General features: G+C 42.2%; 1 protein-coding gene across 1 annotated transcript; it reads left to right on the top strand.

Moving 5' to 3' along the window:
- Positions 1 to 915: 915 nt before the first annotated feature.
- LOC118780579 lies at positions 916 to 10,083 on the top strand. The gene is made up of 9 exons (XM_036533157.1): positions 916 to 1,086; positions 2,554 to 2,650; positions 2,868 to 3,039; positions 4,644 to 4,792; positions 5,849 to 6,025; positions 6,439 to 6,549; positions 7,296 to 7,382; positions 7,826 to 7,973; positions 8,758 to 10,083. Exons 1-9 carry the CDS (start codon positions 1,073 to 1,075, stop codon positions 8,778 to 8,780), a joined length of 978 nt encoding a protein of 325 aa, XP_036389050.1. The 5' UTR covers positions 916 to 1,072; the 3' UTR covers positions 8,781 to 10,083.
- Positions 10,084 to 10,809: the final 726 nt, after the last annotated feature.

Here is a 10,809-nt window from a genome sequence, read left to right as displayed (position 1 = left end):
GCTTTGCACATGTGAGGAATTTACACTACACGTCTTTTTTTTTTGGTCAAGATTATCCCCGTATTTAAGAGATGTTACAGTAGTTGCCATACATGACAACATACATCTAGTACGTGAAGCCACATTTTCTTTATAAATGGACCAGAATATCAGCTCAGTGTGAGAAAATTCTGTCTCTGGCATTGTTGAGGCTAGAAATGTTCTGGTTGGCTGGCTCCCTATGAACACTGTTGAAAGGATATAGGAACACAGACAACATTGGAATCTCCTGTCCCCAACCAGAACGTCCTAGACGAGGTATAGAGTTCACGCTGGAGCTCAGTATCTGGTCATAATGGACAGTCTGTTGAATAGTCACAGACTTTTAACACATTAACCACACGGGCCAGATAGTCAACTGGGTACATTCCGTATTGAAAAACACTCCTGCTTTCCTTCTGTCCCCCCCATAAATGGTTCCGGTTGATAAGAGGTGGTTCTGGTTGTGTGTCTGCACAACGCTCTGTTTTAGACCACGCCCCTTCAGGAATGTTCATAACGTTAAAGCATATCAGGACGTTCGTCTTCAGCAATGGAAAAAAACCAGATCGATCAATATGTAGCGCAGCAAGATGATCATCCGATTCATTACGAATCTGAAACTCCCAGACGGACGAGTGAAGAAACACAGCAGCTGAAAGTCCCATGGGAGAATGTCTGTGGTTACGCCCCTTTAGAACGCTATGTGCTGCTACGAAAGTAATCTTTTGTTGTTCCACTGAAAAGATCCGGTTTATTGTCAAGCGTACAAGTAAGAGAGTTCCGGTGACACGATTCCGCCTCCACACCGGTAGCAACAGAATTTTAAAAGCAATAACATAGCGAACTGCACTGTGATATCTTACTCGTGATAGAGAATCTTTACAAACCCACTCAGTAATTCTGGAAGTGACAGATCAGGAAGTAACAATTAAAGAACGGTTTACCAGAATAGCTATATGGCATGTGCGATGTGTATGCATCCTCCGAACACAGTGCATTGAGCTGACAAGTGTTTGAAATGCATCGACCCACCAAGTAAATCTTCATAAAGATGGACGAGATAAGGTCAGTGTGTGGCTAGCAAACGTAGCTAGCACTTCGTTGTTTTAACGATGTACGCTTACATTACACTACAGTCACCACATCATCTGGCAATGGAATAATGAAACTACATTTTTACATATGGTATTAGCAGATGGTCTGTTAGTCGAACTCGGTAGCTAGCCAGCGAACACTAACTTTTTAGCTTGATAACCAGCTAGCTAACTATTCATATGCTTCTTTTATTCAGCAAGCTAATTGGTTAGTTTTAGCTAGCCCGCAATCTATTAAAATATATAAAACTGTCTAATGTTAGATAACGTTTGCTGTTGTGGATGTTTGTCGTTTTTTAGCCAACTAGCAAACTAACCTTCCAAAAAGCAGCTGTTTTTAGCCGTTGTTGTTAGATGGCTGGTTAGCCTGCTAGTCTGAATTTTTAGGTACAAACTCAGCTAGTTAGTGAACTAGCAGTAATGTGTTGTGCAGTGGATCACGAATCTAGATCACCTCCAGCTTGTTAATGTAATGAAATGTTCCAAGGTACTTACTATGGTAATACGTATACTTGTCATCTGAAGTGGGTATTGACCATCAGTCCACATCAGTGAGACACAGTCAGTGTCACACTGCCCCGCACCTGCGTTGGATGGAGTGTCTACTGTATGGATATTAAAATGCTATAGCTTGCAACCCAACATTTCTCCGTGCTCGCTTGAAAACTGCTAGGGACCCTTAACGGTGTGGAAATGGTGCGTTATGAGGCTTTTAACAATTGAAATACGCCTTAAAACAAGGATAATATTTGGCTGCCATACAAATCATTCCCGAATCTGCCTTGAAAGTACGGATTTGCTTGAACTGTAATGAGTGTATCAAACTGAACGAGTTATTTTGATTATGTGGTATGTATTCATTAGCTTTTTCACAGAGGGCAGCAGGATCCACGCAGAAAAAACCATGTTAAATCATGATTGTATTTTTTTTTAACGTTTGTTTCATTGTTACACCATTAATAGGGTGACCATACGTCCTCTTTTCCCCGGACATGTCCTCTTTTTGGAACGCATTTTTCAGGTCCCAAAAAGAGGACATGTCCGGGAAAAAGAGGACGTACGGTCACCCTACTACATTAACTGTAGCCCAGGGTATGTGTGTGTATTGTACTGGAAGGGTACACTGCTCTCGGGTATATTGTGTTGTATTTGTGTGTTGAGCTAGGTAAACATTTGTGGTTTCAGCCTTGTGTGTTTGATACTGACTCTTGTTAGTGTGGGGATGATGGCTTCCTCGCTCATGTAACTTTTTAATTTTGTTGAATGTCCTTTGTGCTTGACTTCTGGAGTCTGTCAGGATAAGAGCGCCCACTGCATGCCAACAATGCAAATGTAATGTTAGATACGCTTATCTTTTACATCGCTCTGGATAAAAATCGTCTCCTACGCGATAAAATGTAAATGTTTTGCATTACGTGTTACATTGCTCTTGTTTTAGTCCATTGCTCGGCACCCGGCACCATGAAAGCATTGATCTTCCCTCTCCGAACCTGAGGCCAAGGCATCGCGAACTCATTCCGACACCATGTGGTCCGGTGGGTGCAGTGAAGTCATAGGAATGTTGTCCCCTCTGTTCAGAGCAGTTAAATTCTTTACATTTTTTATTTAACTCAGACCCTGCCAGTCATTGCTGTTGACTGCACTCTTTGGCATTGATGATGTTTGAATATGAATTGAAGCCTGAACATTGATCTGCATGAAACAGAAAATAAATATGAATCATAACCTTCAACCCTTTTTTTAACACCCTAGATAAAGCCTTGGTCAGAGTTGACCCTCCTGGTTAAAGTATACTACTGTTTCACTATCACATCTTTACTGGGAGTTCTGGTCCTTACTGTGGTTAACATCTACAATCAAAGCCAGAAGAAGTCCAGCTTGGAAGAGGACTTGTCTGTGTCCCTCATACAGCTTGTGGGAATATGTAAGTAAGATGACTTAGATAAGTGACTGCATAGTTTGCATAGTTCATTCAGGGATAGCATGTTGCTTGATTGGATCCGCTTAGAAAAGTGTCTGATATCAAAACAAGAGACTATAAGCATGTTACCAAATAAGAGTTTTTTAAGGGGTATGAAGAATGTTTATTTCCCTCATGGAATAAAATGAATTGTTTGCTTCCATTTGTCTCTTGAACAAGATTTTACTGTGAAAGTATTTCCTCTTAAAATGAAAAAAAAAATCTTACACTAGGAAAAATGGGAGCAAGGCAAGAAAGTTCAGGTAAATTAAATAAAGTACTAAGGGAAGTTGGTGTTTGATGAGAATTTATGAGCCAAGTAGTTCCTATTTTAAGATAAGCCTAAATGAGAATGTGAGAAAGTTACCTTCTGAGAAAAAAAAATATTGTTTGCATTTACCATATTTGTTTGCAGATGGTAGAAGTCTAGATTTAATCTGCAAATACCATCTGAAAATTGTGATCCCAACAAATAAAAAAACCCTAATAATTGTTGTCTGTTTTTATGAAATATTTTCTCAACTTTAATATGTAGCAATGTGGCAGGAAATACTTGTTTCACAAGATAAGACTGTTCAGTTCCTCAAGAAGTGATTTCCTCCTCCCCATTTGTGGGTGAAGTCGGAGAGGACTGTTGTAGCCATGAGAAAATATCAGATTACCAGTGTAGTGGCTATTTCATTTCTAAACTCAGATTTCAAAAGTTCATTGCCACTGAGACACATGTTGAAGTAATTTGTAGGCAGGTGGAACAGAATCCAGTGTCCAGTATGTTACATTTGGGTTCTTAGTTTATTAAAAGAATAAGCACGTTGCATGCAAGCACAGAGAGTTCAAATTAAAATTACCGTGCTGCGTATTGCCCATGGCCTGCCCGCCTGGTGAAAGCTCTGAGTTTCCTCTACCTGTGTATGTTTACTTCCTGTATCACCTGCCTGTGTGCTCGTGTGCTTGTCATACTGCCACCATCTGTGTGAAAAGAAGTAGTGTAAGTGAAATAGCAAAATATGGCTTCTGCAACCAGTATATTACTGTCTAGGTGTGAGCAGAGAGTATTGGGTTACAGAGCTCTGTGTTTTTAGAGAGAAATGTGTGTGAAGTTTAGTATTACAAATCTCAAACCCACAAAACCAGATGTGGCAGAAATGGTTGTATCTCGGTAAAGTGTGTCATTTGTTTTGGCCTTTCATATAAAGTGACCATTCATTTTTCAACATTCAAAGGCCTTTTCCACTCAGTGCTGGTAACTTTCGGTTGATTGCATTCATTAGTTGCAGATCTGTTCAAGGGGAAATTTGATCATTCATGGGGATTAATAATTATACAATACTAGCAAGCTTTGTCATTGGTAAACCAGATAAAACTCTTTTAAATAAAGAAGAAGGCAAGATTATTAGGTTTTTACCCTGAAAGTTCACTATATTCTTACATGAATACTGACTTATTAGGTCCACCAACTTTAGGAAGCCATTAAATAGCTGTGGAAAAAGTGTGTGCCTGTTGTGCCACCCCATGGCGTTGCTTGTTTGCTGGGCTGCTGGTCATTGTGCTTCCCCCTCGGCCCACAGTGTTCTGCCTGTATTACGTCACGCGGGGGATCCTGCAGGAGAACCGCCAGGAGCTGATCGTCTTCGTGCTGAGCGTGCTGCTGGTCATGGTGCGCTCTGTGGTCAACTTCACGGTTCTTCCCTCGGAGGAACGGAAGAAGCTGCTTCTGGTGCGTCATGTGGGGGGGGGGTTGGGGGGGGGAGGTGTCAGGATGGGAGGGGTTTCCCGGTGTCTAGAGTCTCTTTTCAGCTTGTTGGCACAGGGGCCGACTCCTCCCCCCCCGACGCGTCCCACTGGAGGGGTGGAAATGGGGTTTCATTTGCAGTTTGTGCCGTTTGCTGAAGCTGCACAAGGCTACTTGGACCTTAAGCAAACACTCATCCAGTCCCCACACAGTGGTCTAGAGCAGTACTGAAACAAGCCGCTGACTTTCGTAGGTTTGGGTAACACCTCACGCCCAACTTATGTTTAACTTCACTGGTCTGATTTAAAGCTTGATATCTGCATGTACACAGTACAGGCTGTGCTAGTAGAGCAGCCGCTTTTACAACATTGACCATGAGATATTGCTTGTAGAAGTGCTCCCTCAGTGATATCTGTCATGATAAAACTATCACAGACAGATACTCTTGTATCATCACAGAGCAGGTTGGATTACTTACAGAGCTACCGAATAAACACTTTCTGAAACTAACTAAGTAATTGCATGACTAGGAAACGGCAGGTTCGTTGACCTCTTTTCTCTCTCTCAGATTTTGGGTCTTTTATTGTTTATACTAAAATGCTCTGCCCCTGTCCCAATTAGACAATAAGCTGTCATTATGTAAGACAGTATTATGATCTCATCTATGCTCTTAAATGTCTCACTCAGTCCTGTTAACTACGGATCCATTCCCTGGACCTGTCCTTTGCTTGAAAGCCTGCTGTTCCTGGCATAGTTCGGGGAACTGTGTAGAATGTGTGATGTATCGTGTGATCTAATGTCTTGAAGGTTTCACGTAGACCAGACACCTCTGGTCCAATTTCAGCATAGCGGAGTAAATTTTTGTAAGAACAAGTGCACTCTTCCCAAATGGAACACATTTTAGTCTCGTGATGGCTGGCTTCTGCTACAGTTTGAATTCTTGTGAAAAAGGGTGAGGAGTTGCTGTTCCTCCTCTGATGGGGTTATACAGGATGTGGCCTCTCTGACCGCTGTCTCGGGGTTTCTGTGTGCGCGCTGCAGGTGCGCTTCGTGTGTATCCTCTGCCTGGGGCTCGTTCATGTGGTCTGCGCCACGCTGCTCATCCAGAGGCCCAACATGATGGCATTCCGAGTGGGCGGGGCCCTGGAGAGCCTGCAGGAGCAGTACTTCCTGCTCAACCTCTGCTTCTCCATGGTGACCTTTGACCTGCAGGCCCAGGTACGGTTCCTGTCAATTTTCTTTTATGCGTGTCACATGACCCTGACACCTGGTCTCTAAAGTCATGCAGAAACATGACCGTCTGGTAAATCTTTCTCTCTCTCAGTCTCATTACAAGGGACATGATGGAGACTTATTTTTTCAGTATGCTCCATATTGATTAGATAATTCACAAACTGTTTACTGTATGAGTGAGGGGAGCCTATTAAAGCTTTGCAGTTAATATATCTTTCTCCTGGGCTCTTACCAAATGACACATCGCTAAGATAGTTCTTCAGGGGAGTCTGTAAATACTTGCATAGTTCTGGCACAGCGAGCACCTCACCCCCTCACAGTGGAGGAGAGGCGCGTTTTCGGAATCTCAATTGAATGGGTATTGATCCTGGACCCTGTCCCATCCCGTCTCTCACCAGCTGTGCCTGTGCATCCTGATAATAACGTCGGACATCTCCTACGCTCACAGCATCATCCTGGGCTTCGGGATCTGCTGGGCCTGCCTGACAGCGGCCATCGGAGCCATCGCAGTGAGTGGCACGCGGCCCGTCAGCTGCTTTAGCAGAAAGGGCACTCGCGCATTTGTTTGGGTGTTGCTACAGAGCACAGTGAGGAGAGCCGTTAGGTATGTGGGCTTCAGAATAACAAGGGTTCTCAGCAGCACAAAGTATTGGAGATGAGTGAGCATACTGACAGTGTAGCAGTGCTTGTAACCAAAAGGTTGCTGGTTCGATTCCATGCTGGGGCACTGTCGTTGTACTCTTGGGCAATTTACTTAACCCACAGTTGCCTCAGTAAATATCCAGCTGTATAAATGGATAACTTGTCAAAAAAACTGTAATCTGTGTCTGTCACTCTGGGTAAGAGTGTCTGCTGAATACCAATAGTGTAATATAATGAGAGTGAGGGTGTGTGTGTATCTGATGAAGCAGTGCTGCTTTGAGTCTGTGATGATGCCACTTGTTGAGGAGGAATCTCTTGACCATGAATCCATCAACTGCAGTCATAACTCGGCTCTCCAACAGGTCTCAGTCTGTGCCAGATATGCATCAGAAAAAAATATATGCATGTATTTTAGAAGGGGCATGAATGCAGTTAGATCTTTTATACTGCATTCATGCTCTGTTAATAGATTAAATAACAAGAATGTGATGTGAAGATATTTGATATTATAGACTCAGGAAGTGCTATTCTAATATGAGTCATATAAAAGGGAACGAAAAACATATTTTTGGTTGTGGGGAGAAAAAGAGATTATTTTCACTTCCTCTTTCAGGTTTTAAAAGAATTGAAGCCCCTTGTCTGGATATTTGGTCTTCTGAACCTACCAGAGTTGGCATACTTCATTTACCTGCTGTACACGGTGAGAGCACTGCGCTGTGCTGCTGTAGTTTTGGCTCCAGATAAGGGTTGTAGGCGCTCTGATTTCAGGGTGAGACTGATGGCTCTGAGCCATGCAAGGCCAGCAGTGTGGTATAGTGGTAAGGAGGAGGATTTGAAACTGAAAGGTTGCTGGTTCGATACCCTGCTGGGGCACTGCTGCTGTACCCTTGGGCAAAGTACTTTAACCAGAATTGCCTCTGTAAATGTCCAGTGGTATAAATGGATATCATGTAAATCTGTAACCTATGTAAGTCACTCTGGATAAGAGCATCTGCTAAATGACAATAATGTCATGTCATGTAAGCTAATGCAAAGTGAGCCATCAGTTTGAGCTTGCTCTCCGACAGCTGTGTATGAGGTGTAAGCGATGGGGGGTGTTTGTGGGGTGAGTGACGCTCGGTAACCCCTCCCTCTTTTCCGCAGGTCATTAACCAGTGGGGGCGGGGCCCGTCGTACACGCAGGAGGCGGCTGCCATCACAGGCTCCTGCATCTCGGTCATGATCAAAGGCATCCTCTTCTGGGCACTTTTCCGCCTGTACCGCAGCTTCGGCCAAGGCCTGCGGGAGAGGAGTGAGTCTGAACGCCGCTAACAAACCCCAACGCTTTCCGCTTCATAGCCTTAAAGGACACCTGGAACTGCTCTGGGAGCCAAAAGATTATCTTCAGTTGATCTCACTAACCTAATATACTACCATTAAACACTGGAGCAAAAAATTAATTTTGGGGCGGCAGTGTAGCATAGTGGTTAGTGGTTAGGAGCAGTGCTCGTAACCGAAATGTTGCTGGTTTGATTCCCCGTTAGGGCACTGCTGCTGTACTCTTGGGCAAGGTACTTAACCCAGTTACCAGCTGTATAAATGGATAACATGTAAAAATTGTAACCTATGTACGTCACTCTAGATAACAGTATCTGCTAAATGACAATAATGTAATGGCATGTAAGCTAATGCAAAGTGAGCCGTCAGTTTGAGCTTGCTCTCTGACAGCTGTGTAATGTAATGAAGCTTTTTAGCAGAAAGTAAAATGTATTTAAAGATGACATTAACATTAACAGTCATAACAATCCCTTGATAACTGACATACACTATGAAGAATTTATTTTTGACCCCAAACTTGTAGACTTATAGTTCTTTAAGTCTAAAGCAGGCTGGACTTTGCTTCCAGGGTCGATGGATAAGACCCATCATATCATTTGTTTGTCAATTAATTTATTGTTTCACTAGTTCCAAGAAAGTATGGCACTGACGAGTATGCGCAATTGTAAATGCAGCCTGTCAGAGACCTGTAGCGTGCTTTGTGTTGTCCGAGCTCCATGCCAGTCTGACACCGCATTGTTCACGGGCTTGCCTTGCAGTGTTTGCATCCGGCCGGCAATGAGGACACTCCTCCCATTGGAACAGAGCATCATGGGATACGTGATGTCAATAATGGGTCAACAGTGGGTCCACAGGGGACGCTAATAGTGGTGAAGTGACTCTCATGAGCAGACGCATTTCTGTGGTCCAGAAACCTGCACCTTACAGTAGGGATTGACTGTCCGTTACAGCAAGATGCACACGCCTCTGTTGTCTGCAACGGCAAGATATTAATGAGCTTTTTAACGCTGTTTCAAGTTTTAATATATGTACTGCATTAACAAAGGAGCAAGAACCCAACGTTTAGCATTATGGTGGTGGTCCATCCAGTTGTACTTAGTTGTCCATGTTTTATGTTAGGGAATATTTTTTTAAGAAGTTTTATACGTATCTTTTCCTCACAACATTCTAACTCTTGGGACTGCAAAGCAGTGAAACCCAGTCAACATTACATTTGTAAAAGTGCCTCTAACTTGTCTTGTTTTTTTTCCCCCTCATATTTTGTTGAATCTTTACATCTTCTTACGTGCCTTTTGCTGGTATTTTTTATACATTCAACAGAAGATGAAAAGTACTGTTAACTCATCACCGTGAGGTTTGCACAACGATTTCTGCCTTGTAAGGCTCAATCTGAGCAGCTTTGCCCTGTGGAATTGCACTAACCAATAGCAGTGAGTGACGGTTCCCAGTACACCAAGGCACAGATGTGTTTCACACAGAAAGGTTTCATTTTGTATTTTATTCCATCTAGTGGAGGGAATGTGTGTAGCAGTGCTGCTTTTTTGAAAAAATACCCTCTGTAGATACCAAAGGAACTTAAAGGCGGAGATATTTTGTTTAAATTTCCCATGACGGTAGATCATAAATTTTCTTTTTATAGTTTTCTGATCTTGTGCACTTTGGATATACTAATGCACTAATTCGTTTAATTATGAGGAGCTCTGTTTGTAAAATATGCTTAATTTTAAGTATTTTAATTGTGTGCACATTATTTTTACTTATGAAAATTATGCTCTGCTGATCTGTATCGAAGGAAAATATCACTGACAGACTTTGAAGTGTTAAGATGGGGTCTTGATGTATATTCTTTGATACCTACACACCAATCTTATATCTCCAGTTTATTTTCAGTGGGTTGGTGAGGACCGATCAATGTTTCACTACAAACTTGCCCTTAGTTCTCTTTGTTACTTTGTCGGGATATACAGTCTGTTGGTGCAGAAACAGTCTTGGGTTATTTTAGATTTGGAGTGCCAAATAACATAGCAAGAGAAGCTAATGAGATCCATTAGGAATCCATTGATATACATGAAGTTTAACCTCTTCTACTCCTGAATGATTTATACAGCATGATGAATGCATCTTGTGACAACTTCACAGTTTTGTCATTTTGTATAGTGAAAATTTTGAATAAACTAAAAAAAAATCTAATCCAGTTTTTGTTTTTACTCTGGATAATCAAAGGTGATACTGTTGTAAAGCATAATTTTGTTCCACTGATGTCATGTGTGGCCTAAACTTGAGTATCACTTATCTAATGCAGAGAGAAACACATAACCTGCTTTTCAGGATTACAGCGGGGGACGTGAGGGCTGCAGGGTTTAAAAGTCTCTCACGCCTGGCTGCAACTTCTAGGGAAATGCTCGCAATTTCGCACGTGTCACTTGCCTTCTCCTCTACAAAGAATCTGGTCCTACGCCTTAGTGTCACCTTTGAATGTTATTCCTTCAGCTTAAAAACATCACATCTGTGTCTGTGGTTAACAGCACCTAATATGTACCGAGCTTTGGCCTAAAAGCAAGACATGGTGTCTGAAAGTAATGCAGAGTTCATTTTAGATGAGAAAAAAAAACAGCTGGAAGTTCCCTCTCGCCCCACACAACATTCACTTCTGCACAATAACGAACACATCATAACATTCTGTTTATTAAAACGCTGTGAAAATATCAGAATCCCAGTCTCAGTACCAATATTTACAAAGTTTCCATAGGATCAACAATTAGAAAAGTCTAATGAGTTAATGGGCTAGATATAAAAGACCTAAAAAATAA

This window comes from Megalops cyprinoides, chromosome 7, assembly GCF_013368585.1.
Source record: "Megalops cyprinoides isolate fMegCyp1 chromosome 7, fMegCyp1.pri, whole genome shotgun sequence".
Classification (NCBI taxonomy): domain Eukaryota; kingdom Metazoa; phylum Chordata; class Actinopteri; order Elopiformes; family Megalopidae; genus Megalops; species Megalops cyprinoides.
Note: the sequence above shows the minus strand (reverse complement) of the source record. Positions and strands in the feature narration are given on the sequence as shown.

Bases quoted from the DNA above. Each gene is read 5' to 3' on its own strand.
- LOC118780579 (XM_036533157.1), top strand. The intron at 3,040-4,643 runs GTAAGTAAGATG...CTCGGCCCACAG, and splicing joins CATACAGCTTGTGGGAATAT to TGTTCTGCCTGTATTACGTC. The intron at 4,793-5,848 runs GTGCGTCATGTG...TGCGCGCTGCAG, and splicing joins AACGGAAGAAGCTGCTTCTG to GTGCGCTTCGTGTGTATCCT.